The sequence below is a fragment of the Apteryx rowi genome, unplaced genomic scaffold (genome assembly GCF_003343035.1).
Source record: "Apteryx rowi isolate R43461 unplaced genomic scaffold, aptRow1 scaffold_5, whole genome shotgun sequence".
Classification (NCBI taxonomy): domain Eukaryota; kingdom Metazoa; phylum Chordata; class Aves; order Apterygiformes; family Apterygidae; genus Apteryx; species Apteryx rowi.
This window is the reverse complement of record NW_020450760.1, coordinates 7165101-7184022: the sequence shown is the minus strand read 5'-3', so window position 1 is coordinate 7184022 and position 18922 is coordinate 7165101. Positions and strand designations below refer to the sequence as shown.

The following is an 18922-nucleotide window of genomic DNA, read 5'->3' as shown; positions in this document are numbered from 1 at the left end:
TGACCCTGCTTGAGCAGGGGGGTTGGACTAGATGATCTCCAGAGGTCCCTTCCAACCTCAGCGATTCTGTGATTCTGTGATTCTGTGATTCATAAACATTTTACCATCAATCAATATCATGCACAAAGCACTGCTCAGAGGATCAAGCTACTTCCAGCTTTTCTCTACTATTAAACAGAAAATGCAACAGACACAGGGAGCTTTGATTTTTTTATGAGTGGGCTTTTACAATCCAAATCTGGCTTTTGAGGCATGAGTCTAAAACAGATAGAAACTAGAGGCCATTTGAGAGTGCACTTGGGAGTGCATTTGCATGTGCATATGGAAAGAGATTGTGGAAACCTACAATGCAATCTGTATTCCTTGGTCTCATGGAAAAGTTCTTGTCTTCTTAGATCAAATCCATTCTCTCTGCTTCTTGGATGTAGGACTCTCCAATGGCATAATAATAGAGTAGGATGGAAAAGGACTGTTGTCTCTGAGTTTTATTTCTGAGTTTTGTTTTCTGGTATAAGTCCCTGGCTCTTGTGACCTCTCAAATTGCTTTAGTGATAATAAACTCCCCAGCTTACCAGCAGCAATGAACAGCAGAGTTACAGATTAGAAGGAGTAAAACTCCACTGAACTTGTCCTAAAGAAGCATTGGAGTCGCCTTCAAAAGAGATTTTAGTTGGTTGCCCTGATGGATGCTGCATCTAAAAAGTAGACAGCCATTGTGTGAAGAGTATGGAAATGCTTGTGACTAAGAGAATGGTACGTTTTATTACTTTCTCTCCTTCCCTTGCCCATGGAAATCTGTGATCAAGTATGCTTGGTTATTTCAACTTTGGAGTGCTTAGCAATGGGGTGTAGTGTGATGTTATAGGTTGTTATTAACTCACTGAACAAAAGATAGCAACCTGTTAAAATTTGCTTGAAGAGTCACAATAGCTGAGCAACAGACCTGACAGGTTCTGCTATTTGCCTCCAAATGCTATCCAGCATGACTCCAGCATGACTTTTATGACTTTCATAAAAAGCTGAGACCTGTCATTGGTATTGGCAAACTGATCGTATGGTGACCAGTTCTCTGGCTCTTGATCAGTTTTACAGGCATGCCTGCCTTTGGTTGAGGCATCTAACAGTTATCTAAAAATTTCAACATCTACTCTTAAGATATTTGTCTAGGTTCCTTCTGCGGTCAGAAAAATACAAGGGGAGGCCTTGGGGCAAATCCATTTACAGGTGACTGTGCTGGCTAGGGTACATGAGGTGAGCTGTCTCTCACTGTTGACTACTGGGGATACCCAGAAGGCACATATGCAAAGGTGCTTGTAGATGGCCAGTGTTGGATGAGGTATATGCCACCCTAATCCCCTTCCTGAAAACACCCCTTACAACCATCCTACCCCATGCTGAGTGTGAGACGATGGAGCAGGTGGAGTCTGACACCTTGCCATTTATTGGAGCCCATTGCCTGACCAGCCCCTGCAGCCAGGGGGATCAGAGGCTCCTGGTGTGTGGCCACTCCTCCAGCACCCAGTTGCTAGTGGATGCTAATGGGCAGGCTGTGTGCAGAGACGGAGCGGGGGGGCAGGGAGAGGAGGAGGTGGCTTCCTCCTGACGCCATTTCCGAAGGGCTGGGATATATAAATGAGCCAGTTGCTGCAGTGCCCCATCTGGGATCTTCAGCCAAGGCACTGGCGTAGACACACACGGTGCTGGTCTCCCCCGGCGCCTCTCTTGGAACTCCCCACGTCAGGGACAGACTCACCGTCTGCCCCTGCCTCCCTCCCTCCGCCCCGACACCACCATGAGTCGCCCGGGACTGCTCGCCCTCCTGTTCCTGGCCGTGCCGAGTAAGTGGGGCTGGGGCTGGTGTCCGTCCCCCCCTAAAACCCTCCGGGACTTCTCAGCACCGCGGACAGCGCCGGCCCGCTCAGCGCCGAACCCGCGGCGGCCGTTTCAGCACCGCGGACAGCGCCAGCCGCAAGGTCACGGCCTGAGAGCCGCAACGGTCCCCGGCGCCGGGGCCACCCGCCCGGCCACTGCCCGCCGCGGGATCTGCCCCTTGCCTTGCCCTGCCTTCCCTTCCCTTCCCTTCCCTTCCCTTCCCTTCCCTTCCCTTCCCAAGGGGTACATGGAGCCCACATCCAGGTACTGCCCCCAGGGACCATTTCCATCAGGGCTGGACACCCCTCTTCTCTGTTCTCATTTTATCAGGGAGGGTTTTTTCTGCTTGTATCCCAGAGGAGGCCAAATAATAAGATCTTTCATTTTGCCCTCCCTACATTTTACAGCCATCTCCCTTCCAGTGACAAACGGCATGAATAAAGGGGACACTAAGGTAAGGAGGAGCTGGTGGTGAATGCAGGGGGGAGGGGGGGAAGTTGAGGGATGTGGTGTTTAGCCTCCACTGTCTGGCCTGGCTCTTGGCTGCTCCTACTGAAATACCCCGTAGGAAGTGACAGCTGAGGGGGGGGGGGGGATTTGCAAGAGATTTCCCTAAAGCAGGATCTGTCCTCTGCCTCTCCCTCCCTGCCAGGATTTACCCTTTATGCATCCATTGCTGTGCACCTGGTTAGGAGTGAAGTCCCTCAGAAAGTTCCCAGAGGTGCTAAACAAGCTTGTTTGGAGCATAGGGAGACTGGGGATGGAGGTTGGGTATAACCCTCTCTAGTCCTCCTACTTTCAGCTTTTCTAAGCTTCCCACAGGAGGTGAGTCAGTTGGGATAGAGGGAGGAAATGTGATTCAGGAATGGGAATTGCTGGAAATGTGTGTGTTTTGGGATATGTGTCTTATTTAAACATGCATGTTCCTGAAAAATAGACAACTGGCTACTCTCGGGTTACTAATTTGCTCTCAGCTATCACTCATCCTGTCTCAAAAGATTTTCGCAGTGCGTGACTTGGCTGACCTCTCCAGCCTTCTACTATAGGCTTCTATGTATACGTCTCTATATATCTCTGACATTCAAAGCTGCACTTCAAAAGTGTGTGCACTCCCAACTCTTTTTTGGCAACTGAAAGATTGGATAAGTGCATWTGTGTGTGTTGATCTGTGACAGAAATGCCTTTCTGATAGTATAATGCCTATAGCCTTTCAGATGCATCAATCTCTCCAGTGCCAAATTAAGACTTCTACAGAAATTACTGTACAGAAAGCAAACACCAGTCCTCTACTCTCTGCTTCTTGAACCTCTTTGTTGCCTGAAAATTTCTAACCACAAAAGGCTTTTCCCCAGGCAGCAGTAGAGGAGGGCACATTCATGTCAATCTCAGCACAGGCTCCATTGTACGCTGTGTCTCTGCTCATTGCTACCTACAGGGTAAGTGCCTTGAGAAAGGCCCCCCTATCTCTGTCAGACACACTTGGGCCTGCAGAGCTGTTGCTCTGCTGAAACTTTAGCCTGCTTAACCCTGCTGGGGGCTGAGCTGTGAGTGGTCAGGCAGTGTGACAGCACTGGGCGGCTGCTTCAGGCTGTGGTGAGGCCTGTGCCTGGTTCGCTCACTGAGAATTGGGGCTAAGGGCACCTGCCCCTTCAAATCGGCTGTGCCAGTGGAATGCTCTTTGGGCACCTGCTGGGAAAATCCATTAAGCTCACAACTTTCCTTGTGAGATCTGTTCCCCAAAATGCGTAATCTGCAAAACATGGCACTTCTCAGCAAGACACATTCAGCTTTTGTGGAAGCTGGTGTAACGCTATGGAAATCCTTCCACCAAGGCTGGATCTTTCCCAGGCCTGTTTCCCATCTGGGTCCTGCACTGGTCTTGTGCAGAGCAAAAACAGGGCACACCTTCCTTTTGAATGTTGTTGGAGCTATAAGGAGCCCTTAGGGCTTTTCCACCTTCACCCTCCTCTGAGACACAGAGCATTTCAGTGAAGGAACTCCTGGTTCCCTGGGACAGATCAGGGCAGAGAGCTCATCACATGGGTATGGCACTGAGCACTGCAGCTCTCCCTGCCCACCATGCTGCTCTAGACACTCCCTGTGCCCCCAGCATTTGTGGATGGCTCAGGGCATTGGAACGAGAAGTCAGTACGTGCAGGCTGTTCTTAGGCAGCTAAATAGGTTTTTCCTAACACCAAGGGCTTGCCATGGGAAGCCTAACCACAACCAAAGCATTTAAAACCTCACTGGTATACACCCACTATTGTGCTCAAAGGACACTATTTCCCATTTGTCAGCCTAGATTTCAGAAGGGCCTGGCATGGTGGAGCTCAAACATGCTGAAGGACGTGATCCTTTAGAGATTTCTTTTCTGTGTAAGGACAGTCTGACCAGCTCTTAATGATCCAGTTACATGCTCACACTTAGATGATAGCTATGGCAAGATTCCAGTCTGAATTTCTGCACTGGCTTGATTACATTCATTTTGGAGAGTATTTCCTTCATTTCCTGGTTTAGGTTGCTGTTTCATGACCTTGTGAAGCCTCACTCTGCAATATTTACTTTTATAAAAAGTCAAGGAGAGTGTGGTTGGAACTGCACTATTCATTTCATTAACAGTTGCAAAGTTCCTCCATAGAGCTGACCATATTTCTGTAGTGATTGATGCGTTTCTCTGTGTATGGACAAAGATCCTAAACAATGTTAGGGTTTTTAAAAATGCTTGTCTAGAGTGTTTCTTTGTACCAGATTCTTATTTCTCATGCTGAGAAAGTGCTTACTTCTGAGGCTGCATTGACTGCTCCTGCAATAAGGGGTTCCAGAGCTTGGGAAAAGTGGAAGGGAAGTATCAGAATCTGCGTTTTGTTCTCTTTAGTGGGTGAGAGGTACTCTAAGTTATCTAAAATCAATTTTTGTGGATTGTTCATGGTATAGAAGAATGATATCAGGGTAATTTCTCTGCTTTCATGTTGTTAGATCTTTCCTTTAATATTTTTAATCCAGTAGGCAATCCCCTCAAAATGCATAAATAGCTAAGAGGAAATAATACTTAAACATTTTAGAGCTGTAATCTGCAAAAGCAATCGCTGAAAGGAATTCTCTCCTTACACAGGGTGAAAAATTGCCCATTCTAACTGATGACTGAATATATCCAATTGCCTGAACGAGCAACACTGTAGGTGGCCAGAAACTGCTGACTTGTGTTCAATTTCTACTGCAGCTGCAGTGTTCTGCTCTCCCAAGAATGGCACCTTGTGAGAGGTCAGGACTCTTAGGGCTACCTGCAGAAATCATCAGAAGAAAACAGTTCACTCAGTGAATTTTTTGCCTCCCAAAGCTTAATTGCATTTTTCATTTATTTAGCTTTGCTTTTTCAACAGGCACTTCTGAGCCCTGAATGCTTTACAGGCTGCTCTATAAATAATGATCCTTTTGAACTGGGCAGACAGATTCCTGCACTATTAACCAGTGCCAGACTGCAAAAAATGCTGCTTTCTCTCACCTGTGTGACCATTTGGGTCTATCATGACCACACAGCAGAGGTCTTGCTGGTGTGTCTTTGTGTGAAGAAGATGCCTTCACCTTGCCTTTGAGCCTGTGACTTTGATTCTCCTTCCACATCTGTATAGCACTGGGCAAGGGATATGGTTGCATGGGCAAAGAATTAGGCCTGTAATCTCAGTGCAGGGTGACAAACTGGATAATAAAATGGAGCCAGGTCTTCTCATTTTACATGAGGAAAAGAACTGCTGGAAAGGGCAGGCCTAGAGTTCATTGAGTCTGAGAAGCTGACTCAGGCAGTAGCAGATTCTTCGAAGGGAAGTTTAGGAATTTCTTCACTTTCAAATAACCTGCCTTTATGTACAGCTCTTTTGGTGTATAATAGATGGCTTAAACACTTAAGCACAAGGTTTAATACTTGTCCAGAATGTCCTTGCTTAGGGCTTGAGAGCAGTATTTCTCAACCGTGTTTGAAAGTATGATCTACCTCTCCTCACCCAACATACCTGGCTGCAGTCTATCTAGGGTGCTCACCTTAGGTCTCAAATAGCCGGCAGGATTTCAAGGTCACCTTTTTAAGAGCTATAGTCACTTGTTGCTCTCTACAGCCTCCTACTGAGCCCTTTTATCAGCTGTAAGTTGAGAAACGTTGCCTTAAAAGAGGATGATTTTGAGTTTCGTGAAGTATCTTCTGTTTCTGTGCTAGGTGACACACAGAACCAAACATTCGATTCTAGCTCGACCAAAAAAGGAAGAGGACCTGTGCCAACATATTCTTCATTTTAGCCTTGGTAACAAATAGATTTAAGAAAAAAAGAAAAATTTTTAATCTGTATCTTTGTCTCCTTCTAGGTGATGAAGTGCATTGTAGAGGTCATCTCTGATACTTTATCCAAGCCAAACCCCCTGCCAATCAGCGAGGAATGCCTAGAAACCCTCAGAGGAGGTACAGAGGAGAGGGTCTTTCAGATTTAATGCTGGGTTTCAGTGAGAGCAGGTCTGGCAGGGACACAAGCTGGGGCTGAGCCTGCCCTGCTGTGCCCAGTCTGATGCATGCTCTGGCCCCTGAAAGGGCTCCCTGCCACAGTCACCTTCCTCAGGGCCACCTCACCAGGCTGTACCAGGCCCAAGAAGCAGGGATGGAGCTGCAGGCAGGCCTGCGCTGCTGACTCCGCAGCTGTGGGAGACACTGGTGACGTGAAGCTGCCTGGTCTTCATGGGAGCTTTTGTGCTCTTAACTGCAGTTAAGAGACATGGCAGCAAATCATCCCAGTGGAGAGAGAAAAGAGTAAAAAAAAAAGGGGCAAGTGGAGTTTGGGGTTCTTCTATGTTTTTTTTAACCAAGTCTCCCCTGTTGCAGATGAACGAATCATTTCTATCCTTCGACACCAAAATTTACTGAAGGAGCTTCAGGAAATTGCTGTTCAAGGTATAGTTTCAATACAGTTTTTTGGGAAGAGGGGGGGTTAGTCTATTGTGGCCCCGTGCACCTTTTTTCCCTCCTTTAATTTCACATTAGTTTGGGGCCATACAAATGTGCCCTAGGGAATGTACATAAACTGAGAATCTTACTCTAGATCCAGGATTGCCAGTAGAGATGCTGGGGGAGTGGAGGAATTTTGCTTATAATAATTCCAATCCATATCCAATGATTTAAATGACCTTCAGTGTAACTTGTTAGCTGTGTAGAGTTTTTCTAGAGAGTATATGCACTTTGGAGTGGGAGAACCCTAAAGGGAAACACTGTAGCTTAATTCAATAAATAACCACCAGCTCTTGAACTAGAATAAAAGACAAGAAAACCTTCACTGTTTGAGTCACTGGAGTCTAGCACTAGATATTGGTGGGGCAGAAGTGAACAGTCACTGAGCATGGAGTGGGATTTGCACCCACAAGCCCCCAAGTTAAAGCTTCCTTGAGCTGATGGGGATTTTCCTGTTGACTTCCTTGGGTCAAGTGCAAGTTCCTTTGCTCTGGAGATGTGTGGGCTACTGACTGCAAGATAGTGGGAGCAGCAGTGGTTAGGAGCTGTGCCAAGGATGCAGAAGGGGGAAAAGGGGCTGTCCTCAGGAGCCCAGATCTCCAAAGCTTGTTAGTGGTTCCCAGGTGAGGCTAGTTCAAAGCTGGTGCAGGTCCTTCTGCCCTGCATGGTCAGCAGGGGCTGCAGCGTGACTCTTTGCAGGCTGCAAACAGAGCAGCTGCAGCTCTTCCTACTTCCTTCCCCCTTGGGAGTCCCCAGCTGGTGGCTTTCCCTTGTCAGGGCATCACTGTGCCCTGCTCCCACGTGGCATGGCAGCCAGGATGGCTCAGAGACAGTGCCACCAGAGTGCCTTCAGAGCAGAGATGCCTTGGAGGCAACAGGGAGAGGGAGAGSGAAAATGGAGGAGGTACAGTTTAGGAAAGAAGTAACAGCTCTGTGTAGGTCCCAAAGCAAAAGCTGGCCACTGCCCAAGTCCCACTGGTGTCAGGGGCAGCAGGGCAATAATCCYGGAACAGCTCCATGGATACTCCGACAATCCAGAATAGAAAAACGGGGGTCCATACCCTGGGATCCCATTGGCCAGGCACTCTGAGGGAGGTAAGGGGGAGCTCTCAGCTAAAATTAATCAGACATGCTGTGCCACATGTGTCAGTGAAGTCTATGTGAAGGGACCTATTTAAGTTTAATAAAGGTGCAACTTGCTCACCTCTTTCCTTGCCTTGAGCTTATCACACCATCCTGTCCTAGGGTAACATGATCTCTGATCGGTAGATCAGAGTGATTGTCTTGTAGTCTAAAAGAAAAGCAAAATTCCCAGATGTTTTCCTTGGTTTCCTCTATGCTGGCTGCAGCTGAGCTAAGTCAGACTGGGAAAGCCCACACACCATTCATCTCTGTTCTTTGTAGGGCTAGAGAGGACCAGGCTGGCAATGCTGGCTCTCTCCTTTGAATTAAGATGTAGAAGCCAGGTGTGAGTTGGGTTAGAAAGTGCATTCTTGCCCTTGGTTTCTGGAAACCTTGGTTTCCAGCTCCCTTTGGGATAGGGCTGCCTGGGGCGAGCTGGTTGCCAGGGCAGCTACAGCAGGGGCCCTGAGCTCTGATCTGGAGCTTGTGGTGCCATCGGCCTCAGACTCTGCAGTCCCCCTTCCTTCATTTGTCATCTCCTCTAGACAACAATTTCTCCAGATTGCTGCTTTTGTTGTGCTGGAGCCATAATCCTGGGTAGGGTTTGGGGCCCCTAGACCCTGGATTATCCACAGGGTGGGAATGAGTGCTGTTTCTCCTTCCTGAAGAGAGGAGGAGCCCACACTTCCGTGGGGAGCGAGCAAGAAAGCAGCACAGCTCTGGGAGAAGGACCCTGACCACCAGGGCAGGAATGCACACAGGCTCTGATCACTCACCTCAACAGAGATATGTGGGTAGCATCTGGAAGGCTGCTGTTCAGCATCTCTTATTCCCTAGCTCTCCATTAATATTACCTTTTTCCTAGCCACCCTGTTTGTCTATTTAGAGATCTTTTTCTTTCCTAAAAATGATGTTTTTGACAGTGGCATCATTATTCCAGTTGATTCATATATTCTCTAATCTCACTTTTCCTTCCAGTTACCCATTAACAGATTTGTACATTGTAGAAAATATACATTTAATTAAAAAGGACACAGAACTATTTTCCCGTCTCCACTTTCTAAAGCAGCAGGGAATGTGGCTTTCTCCTCATTACTTGACACAGGTGCCAATGAGAGGACTCAGCAACAGAAGAAAAACAGTGGCTTCGAAGATGAACTTTCTGAAGTCCTTGAAAGTCAGAATGACAAGAACAAGCAAAGAGGTCAGTGTCAGCCTAACCCCCAGAAAATCCAAGTCTGGCTGTAAACAAGGATGTTCTTTCTAACAGCCTTGATATGTCCATCTGCTTTTCATTTAGACCTTTCTTTTGATGCTGTTGCTGACACACACTAGCAACCTTGTGTTCGCTTTGGTCTTATTTACCAGCTTAAAAAGCATGTAATTTCTGAGCTATAGCAACTGGTGATGTCCAAGTTACAAAACTGATATGGATCTTCCACCCTGCTGCCAACACCATCACTCATTTTTAATGTTTAAAATGAGTCACAGCTAGGGAAATCCTCTACTGAAATATCTGATGATATACCCAAAAGCAACTGGGGTCTGCTCCTACCACCCTTGTTTCCAGGCTTCCAAGACATTAGGTTATGGGTCTCTGAAGTGAAATTGGAGCTTGGGATCACACACACACACGCAAAATACATGCATCCTAAAAAGATCACATTCAGCTGTGATTTCCCCTTGCCATCACATTTCTGCTGCCAGGCTAGAGACAGGCAGTACTGTTGTTATAACAGAAAGGAGAGTTCAGCCTGTTCCCTGGTTCAGTCTGTTCCCTTTTCCATGTCAGGAAGAGATGATGGCACAGTGGGATGAGACAGTTTCTAGCACAGCAACAGCATCCCCGGCAGAGGGGCATCCTAGCAGGCTCTGGCTCTGGGTGAAGGTAGCTTGTGCATATTAGCTGAGCTAAAGCACCGCACACAGCACCGTGACTTCAGCCCAAAGTTGCCTGACACCAATGAGGAACAATATTCCCCATGGGTACAGCTGCCACAGCAGCCAATGTAGGAAAAAGCAAGAGGCAAGGACAGGTAGCTTCTCTTCATCTGGCTCCATCTCTCCCTCCCGATGGGGTCAGTCAAGCCCCTGGCCTCTTACTCCCATGGCTGCGGACAAAGCATGGGCACGGCATCCCTCCAGGCCCAGAGGCAGCCATGTGGCACCATGCAAGGTGTTTCTCCCTGGGCAGCACTTGGCCAGGCCAGCGCACTGACATGGCTCTGCCAGGGATTTGCAATCTCAAGCAACGCCCTGCCCTCAGCTCAGTGTGTCGTCTCACCCAACCTGCTCCCCAGTCCTGCTGCAGTCTGCTGTCTCTTCTTCATTCTGCCTGTTTTTTGCTCCTTTCCCACTGCTCTTTGCCTCCCTCCCCCTGGCTGTTTCTTTTTCAAAGTGATTTCAATGACTAATTATGTTAAAAGAGTTCACCCTCTGTGATGAACAAGAGCAAATATGCAGACTCCATTAAGCTCTTGGTAATTACCACTCACTAGCTGTTTAGTAAAAACAGAGCTGGCCCCACCTCCCTCTGGCTCTCCTAGAAATAATGCTTGGCTCCCTTTTCAAAATGTTGTGAGAATTAACGATGTGATGTTAGTGCAGTACTCCAAGCACATAGAGAGCATATAAGTGCCATACCTAAATCCTTCTACTTTATATGTGATCTGGTTTCATGTGGGGAAAGAGTGTGTTACTGGCACCTAGATAGATGGCAATGCAGATTCTGCTTCAGCAAAGCATTTCAGCATATGTTTTTAACTTCAACCTTGTACATCTATCCAGGAGGGTAGACATCAGCTGGCACACTGACTTGCCTAAATGCAAGCATATGTTTAAGTGACTTGATAAAAGAGAGGAACAGATCCATGGGTGGGTTAAGCAGTGCTGAGTGGGGCTGGGGCTGAAGCTGAGTAAGAAACACAAAGGCTTCCCTGTTTGTGCAATGAGCTCTGAGGAGAGGTGTTGGTTCTTGYTCCTCACTCTGCAGATGAGGCACAGGAGCGCCCTGAAGAGGAGCAGCCCACGGTGTCCCTGGCTGAGCTAGAAGCAGAGAAAATCCAGCAAAATGAGAGAGAAGATTCAAGAGAGGAGGGAAAAAACAGCCTGGAGGAGAGGGAGCGCAGGCCACGGGGCCACCCTGGCGAGAAGAGGGATCATGAGGAAGTGGACAGCAATGAGATTGGGGGTGCAGAGGATGCCCAGAGGGAAGAGGCTTTGGACAATCACATCAGTGAAGACCTCGGCAAGGAAGAGCAGAAGCAGCGAGAGGAGGAAGAGGAGCAGCCCAGAGGCACTGGTGACAGCCTAGAGCTCAAGGAGGAGAGAGAGCAGGCATCCAGACAGGGCCAGGAGGAGAGCAAGGAGGAGGCAGGGGGGCGTACGGAGTGGGAGGACGAGGAAGGAGATGCTCCTGTGGAGGAGGACCCTACCGAAGCAGAGAGGTCACCTGATTTGGCTGAGGAGGACGTGGAGGCTGAGGTGATGCAAAGAGACGACAGTACGTATCTCAGATGACTGCACTGATACCTACGCAGCGGTGAGCCAAGAGCCCTTAGACAGACTAATAAGAGGCTTTAAAGACTAAAAATTCAAATAGGTGCCAACAGGGTTACAAAAATGCTCCCACTGTCAGTCACCCAGACACCAGCCCCCCCAACCTCCCTCAAGCACCCATCCGTGTAGGCACATACACACCCGGATAACACAGGCCCTGCAGTTGCCTCGCTTTCTGCTCTCCAGTTCCAGTTTTCATAGCACTCTGGGATGACTCCTTTCTGCTTCTTGAACTTCCTAGGCATTTTTTGACTGCTGCCCCTAGTGTCTGTTACTGACATAAGCGTGGTTATTTCCAAAATCTTGGCAATATGTCACATCCTGCCGTAAGTCAGGAACTCCACTTTGAATCACATTAGCTTCCTCTGTAACGAAGAACTAAGGCTTGGTTCAAAGGTGGCATCTAATCATGTTAAAGCTTGTTCTCACTGTTGTGTTTGATGCTTTTTCAGATAATGAAGAAGCTTTGGGATTTGGCAAAGATGGGCGGAGCTCAGAGGAGGAGGAAGAACAACCCCACAGACTGAAAGGAGGAAGGCATCACCTGGAGGATGAAGGGATGCAAGAGGAGGAGGATGCCTTCCAGCCCAGGGATGTCAAAAGTGAGGAAATGGAGGAGGAATCTTCCAGGGAATGGGAAGACTCCAAGAGATGGAATAAAATGGATGAGCTGGCCAAGCAGCTGACGTCAAAGAAGCACATGGAGGAAAATGACAGTGGGGAAAACCCAGATAGGTCCATGAAAATGGCGTTCAGGTCCCACAAGTATGACTTTGGTAGTCCAGAGGAAGACGTGAGAAGATCATGGAAGCGTCACTCAAAGGAGGACAGCAGTGAAGGAGGCTTCCCGCTTGCTGCCATGCCCGAAGAAAAGAAGGATGAGGAAGGCAGCGCTAACAGAAGAACAGAGGTTGGTGAACATAGACTTAACAATAAACCCTGTCCAGTTATTCCTAGGGAATCCGGACTATGCTTGGAGACATAGAATTGTACCTCACTGTTATGCAGCCGCCATCATTACTTTATTGTGACATTAAGGAGATGCCCTGTGACCTTTTAGGTGTTCAGACTTAGATATTATTGAGGTTGGCACCTATGTTTATGCTTTTGTTGTTTTTCTTGTTTTAGTAGCTCCTGCAAAAACATTCTCCTTCTGAAAGAGTTTTAAAAAATGTGTCAGGACCTCCCAGCTGGCCTGTGCTGGACACAGTAACCAGAGCTGCAACAGTAGCCCCTGGGGAGGTTCTTGTGTCCTAAAGTCCATTCAAGTCAAAGGAAAGACTTGCCCTGGCTCAGGTATGGAGTGAGTAGTGTTACATCTCCTATGCAGGCAAATCAGAGGTATAGGAGTAGGCAAGAAAGCTGGAGCATTGGAGTGGAAATGGTTTAAAGGGGCATGAATGTATCTAAGCCACACTTCCAAAATCAAAGACATAGTTCCCTAACACCTCAAGGCATGCTATGAGGTAACTCATCGTGTCCCTTTACAGCCAGCTAAGCTGGTGTAGCTGTATTTGTTATCAGACTCACCAACTGTGTGACTGTCCAGGCCTTGCATGGAGCTAGAGCATCTCACAGATGTGTTTTGGATGACAGTCACGGGGGTTACCTGACTATCTGTGTGGCCACCTAAGAGTAGAAATGGCTTCARACTTTGCTGATGAGGCACAGCTCCAGGCAGTGACATTTATTTGATCCTGGCTGGGATAGAGAAGTGGGCCGGACAGACAGAGCTGGGGCTGGTCTCTGCAGGTGTTTGTTCTGGGGCAAGCCACACTCAGCTGCCCAAGAGCAGGCCGAGGCAGCGGGTGAGCTGAGCTGGAGTGTGTGGCAACTGCCTTGCCTCCAGAATGCCCTTTGGCTGGATTATGCACTGAAATATAGCCCAAAGGGCAACGATCACATAGCTCATCAGCATCCTCAGCCCATCTCTAGTTCATGGTTCAAAGCAAAGTCAAAAGTGTCTCTTGTCTGTCCATGGCAGCAGCTCCAAGCAGGGAGGCAGCAAGCACCTGCTGAAGGTGTGGGCAAGTCGTGAAGTTTGCCTGCTCAAGCTACTTCCTTGCCATCCTCTGATCCTGTCCCAGATTTCTTCCCCMAAAAGGCTCTTTCCCCACTCACCCTTATCACGCCTGCAGAAGAGCCAAGAGGGAGTTACGTGGCACAGACGGCAACGAGCACCTGCCCCAGCCGCCCCCAGGAGAATCGGGCTGCAGAGCAGAGATGTCTCAAACACCTCTGTGCGTGCTTGTGCGGGGGAGAGCTGGCAAGGAACATGCCTGTTGCTGTGCCACCCAACCTGGTCTCCTCCTCCTCCTCCCTCCGCTTCTATTTAGGGCCTTGCCCATGTGTTTTTGTCTTGGTTTGTCGATCCTGAGCCCTGAGGCAGGCTGGCGCACAAATACCAGCCGGGCTGTGGTCAATCAGAGGTAGTGATCAGGCAAGAACCTCTGTTGTGTAACTCCGGGTGGCTGCAATTTGGCATGTCACAGGCGGAGCCAGCCACTTGCCTCCTGAGCCGCAAACCAGCGTGGTGAGGTGCTGGTGGACACAGAGTGAGAGATGAGCCTCTACTCCTCCCCATAACCCCAGGCAGCAAAACAGCCACCGCCTGCATGGCTTAAACTGCAGCAGCTGGCTCAGCCTGAGAAATGGAGAGAGGTTGTTGAACCTCTAAAATTGCTGTGTTTACAGTAGCAACCAGACTTTTTTTTCTTTTAACTAGCTCAGGGCTTCTGGGAGATGGGGAGGAGGCCTTAGCAGCTGCCCCTGGGCGCCAGGCAATGAGGGAAGGGCAGTCACAGCCTCCAGCCCCGCGGGAAGAGCAGCTCCGCATAGCAGCTCCTCACTTCCCGGCAGCAAAACTTGGCTTGTTTGTCCCGCCAGGGTGCTGCTGCGGCAGGGAGATTTTTGGGTGGCTGAGCTGAGGGCCTGGCGAGGGGAAAGGTTATTTTTTATTTTTTGTAGCTCAGAAACAAGAAAAAGGACTTTTTCTATGTACGTTATGTTTTTTTCAAGCCAGCAAGGAAAGAGGCTTTTGGTGCCGACAGGCCTAAGTCTGATCCTGCAGAGCTGTTGGTGTGCTGTAGCCAAGCACATAATAAGCAGTGAGTCTGAGACAGGACAGCTGTGACTGCTGGGCAAGGAGAGCCTGGCAGTGAGAGACGGGTTGTGGTGCTAGACTGGCGCTCGGGCAAAGCCACATGGTGATGATGACTCAATTTCCTTGGAGGCGCTAAGTAAAATAGCCTCAGGCGACAGCCAGAGAGATGCGAGAGCCACTTCAGAAAGGTCGCTACGTGATGAGCAACATGATCTTTTAAACTGATCGCTTCCTCAGTTGCTATTTTTCCCAGTGGAGAAGCCTCTTTTCCGTAGCCTTGCTCCACACCGGAGCAGCGCAAGGAGAGGCCACGCGGGTGCCACGGCCCCTCCACCAGAGCAGGACGYGTGCTGCATTCAATGCATGCACCAGGCACTGACGTCAGTCCCGGTCCCAGCCCCAGCGAGTGACCCCRCTCCGATCTGACAGTGCACCAAAGCACAGCTCTTTGCAGCGCGTTTGTCGCAAGCGAACAGAAAAGACTTCAAGGAGGGAGCAGGACATTTATATAGCTTCCAGCTGCATTCGGACACAGCCTGGGAAGGGTGAGCTGCCCCCAGAGCCAGCGCACCTGAGGGGCGCTGCAGAGTGCAGGCAGGGGCTCATGCACTCGCCTAAATACCGATGTGCAGAGCCAGGGCCCTTCCTGGAGTCCAGCCACCAGTCCAGAAAGACACGAGTCTCCCACGACGGTGCATCGCCTCTGCCTGTCCTTGTGCAGCTGGCAGGGACACCCTGGGGTGGCTCAGATGCACTTGTTGCCGTTGCTAGGGCAGTAGCAGGGTTTCTGAGAGCAGCATCTGCTCAGGAGGTGGCACTGGGTGATCTTGCAGTGCTTTATTGCTCAGGAATAAGCACAGACTCCTTTGAGCATTCTTTGAGACTACAGTTAACTGCCAGGGTGAGACAAGCAGAGATCATGTAGAGGAATATTAAAAATATCTGTCTTGTTTTCATGTTTTCTGCAAAACACACCTCTAAATTTAAAGAGCTTAAATTCCCGTGCAGCAGCAGTGATGTCTCCAGGTGTGGAGGGCTGTTCCTCGTGTCCCCTGCCACCGGTCTGTGGACATCCCCGGTTCCCTACATAGCAGGCACGTGAGGCGCTGCACACCAGGCGCTGGGGGTCTGCAGCGTGCCTTAGCCAAATGTTTTAGACTCRGGGGGAAAGGGAGAGAGAAACTTGGTGGAAGGCTTTCCAAGCTAGACCACTTTTAGTGGTAGCTAAGAATAACTTCCCACACGGGAACTGGGGTGAGGGTTTTAGTTATGTTTCTTGCAAAAAGCCTTACCATCAGCTGCAGTGATTTAATGCTCAGTGCCCTAAGAGCAGGACCAACTAATGCTTGTCGAGAGACAGTCCCTGTCCCACAGGGGCTCAAAACCAAAGTGGACCCAAGGGACAGGGTGAGACCCATCTGTGCTCACGCTATCGCCAGCAGCCAGCCTGGTGCGAGGTTTCCATAGCTCCCTCCACCTCCAAACCAGCTGTGGGACTCACTCCTGTTTGGCTCAAGGGCTGGCTGGGCTGACCCGCATCTCGGTGGCTTTCGTTGCAGGACCAAGAGCTGGAGAGCCTGGCTGCCATTGAAGCAGAGCTGGAGAAAGTCGCTCACAAGCTGCATGAACTGAGACGGGGCTGAAGGCTCCCCAGCTCTCCGTGTGCGCAAAAGCCAGAGCTGCACTCACCCCTTCATGCCGCATTTTCATTTACTAATTTAAAACAGATGCCGATGGAGCAGAAGCATCTTGTCTAGGAAGCCCATCTCCCCAGAGCCAGGCCTGCTGTCCTCGCAATAGTGTCGTGCCCATCTCTGCTTCTTTGATTTCCTGCTCCTCTGTCCGCTACGGATTCCCACCTGTACCTTTGGATGATTGTAGCTGAGAAGTGTGACTTACACATGTATTTTCTCTTTTTCTCTCTCTCTCTCTCTCTTTTTTTTTTTTTTTTAAGACAAGACAGCTTTCTAGAATGTTTTCCTTCCACCGGTAGTTTCACTGGATAAAATTGCAATAACTTGTTATCTTTTGATTAAAAGCTGAGAACTCTGATTGTAATATATTCTATATAAAAAAATTTATCTAAGGAAAAATAAAACTGCAGTGGGTTCCTTCCCTTATTTTTCCAGCTTTAGTCTCAATCATTTGCACACTATAAGATATATACAGTCTCAGGCAGTACAGTCTCAGAAGAGGGAAATGGAGGTCTATCATTATCATAACGCATTTTCATGGAGTTTCCCTCCTTATGCGCACTGTCAACAGCATTAAACGCTAATCTCCCAAATTAAGGACACCTCCACAAGGCCCAGAGTGTGACTGGGCCGTCATTGCCAATTCAGAAAACACAGTCATGCTCAGTAACCAAACCCCCTTAGTACGGACAAGCAGGCCTATTGCTATATTGTACAGCCCAGCTGCAAAGCCCGACATCCCATTTATCTCCATAAGTCATGGATCAAGTCCATAATTCATAGACTATCACCAGGTTAGCCAGAGAGAAAGCAGTTTAGAAGTTTATGCATTGGCATAAAGAAGTTTATGCAAAGCAGGTGCTGGCTGCAGTGGAGCTGGGACCAACGTTGCCTGGCAAAACTGAGCCTGGCCACAGAGCTGGTTTTAACCAAGCGGTGGGAAAGCTGCCTTGGAAGCAGGTGCCTCGATTCACTTGCAACTAGTACAGACAGAGCACAAGCTTTCCCTCTGCTTGAATAGAAGAAAATGAGAATATTTTTTGAAGAGATGGGAATATACTTATAAATAGTGGTGCTGATGTAACAGCTGCCAGCCTTTAAACTCAATGTATTCCTTTTTCTGTTAAAAGAGTTAGTACCACTGGCCCATGCAGCCAATCACACTGGAGTTGGTTGTGCGGTTCCCCTTGGGACAGGCGGCAGTGGGGATTGCATCACCCAGAGCAGCTCTCCTCCGCCCACCGGACGAGCTTCCCCRGGGAGGGCCGGGGGCAGCCCACGAGAAGCAAAGTGCTCCTCGCCCCTCGTCTCACCCGCGCACTGGGTGGCCGCATAGCGGCAGCAGCGGCGAGGTGCAGAGCGCTGCCTGGAGGCTGCCCGGGTGCCGAAAGCCAGCGGGGCTGCAGACAGGCATAGGGGACGCAAGCAGAGATGGCAGTTTCATTAACCTCGCGGAAATGCACTTAGGAACAGAAATGAAATTAAAGCTGTTCCACAGAAACCGTACTAAAATTTCACTGCTATTAGAGAATTAATCCAGCTGTAGAAGTCTCATTTTAAGTATTGTTCTTCATTTAAATTTAAATTTAATTATTTTTATTTTTATTTTTTCGTGGCAGGGAGAGTCTCTGCCTGTAGCAGACCCTTTGCAAATTCAGGTCTACATGTGATGAGTTCAAAGAAACCCTCAACCCCTCCCCCCCCCAAGCAATCCACAACAGAAATGTGGTCATTTTCAAAGAAATTAGACAAGTCTTTCCGTGAAAGACGCCCGTAGCAGACAGACCTAGTTTATTGCTGCTACAGTATCAACAAAATGAAAAATACATTACTAGATAGACCTACTAAAAACATTGTCTTAACTGGATAAAGCTCCACCATTGAATTCCATCTTTCCCTTTATTTGAAGAAAGTCCCCTGGGTCTGCCATGACTGGTAAGTCAGTAGAGGAAACGGAAGAAAACTCTGGGCCTAGGAAGATACGTGGCCATTTGGTAAGTGCTTGCTATCCGACGAGCAGTAACTCTGCTTCACAGCATCTCAAACCTTCCCGGCAGCAGGGCTTGTCCTTGGACACCACACACAGCCCTGCTGCACCTGCTGTGTTTACACGAGGGCCTCTGCAGAACATGCTTGCTGCTTAGCAAAATTTAATCCTGCTGGCTGASATATGTCTCCTTTCTGCACTAGTCAAAATATGGTCCCAATTACTCAAAACCTAGCAGGTTTTTTAATCAAGTCAAGAATTCCCTATCCAGGATGATGAAGAAAGAATCAGTCTAGAGCACTACATTAGGAATAAATTCTTAAACACAGCAATAGCATGATTTATAAAGGCTGAATCCCAATAATGTTTAGCTACTTTATACAGTAAGATATAAATAGCCTACTTCCCACTACTCTTAGAGGAAAAAACAAAACAAAACAGAATCAGCTTTGACCATCAGTAGCGCTGATACAAGAAGGTCCGAAGTGAGTAGCTGCAAACAACTAAACAGGGAAAGGATGTGAAAAGCAAATTCATGAAAATGGACTTCCCATAAAGAGCTGTCTTCCTCTGCCCTATCCACTCATAAAGAGAAAGCAGAG

The 18922-nt window shown here is 48.6% G+C and overlaps 1 protein-coding gene across 1 annotated transcript; it reads left to right on the top strand.

The window, feature by feature from the left end:
- The first annotated feature begins 1792 nt into the window (after positions 1-1792).
- Positions 1793-16282, top strand: CHGA (chromogranin A). The gene is made up of 8 exons (XM_026079656.1): positions 1793-1838; positions 2280-2326; positions 6226-6319; positions 6734-6802; positions 9084-9182; positions 10971-11480; positions 11989-12446; positions 16199-16282. Exons 1-8 carry the CDS (start codon positions 1793-1795, stop codon positions 16280-16282), a joined length of 1407 nt encoding a protein of 468 aa, XP_025935441.1.
- The last annotated feature ends 2640 nt before the right edge of the window (positions 16283-18922 follow it).

What these genes read in the sequence shown, in the direction of transcription:
- CHGA (XM_026079656.1), top strand. Translation starts at nt 1,793, where the DNA reads ATGAGTCGCCCGGGACTGCTCGCCCTCCTGTTCCTGGCCGTGCCGA. An exon ending in CCTGTTCCTGGCCGTGCCGA is followed by an intron (nt 1,839 to 2,279) that starts GTAAGTGGGGCT and finishes TACATTTTACAG; the next exon opens with CCATCTCCCTTCCAGTGACA. An exon ending in TGACAAGAACAAGCAAAGAG is followed by an intron (nt 9,183 to 10,970) that starts GTCAGTGTCAGC and finishes CTCACTCTGCAG; the next exon opens with ATGAGGCACAGGAGCGCCCT.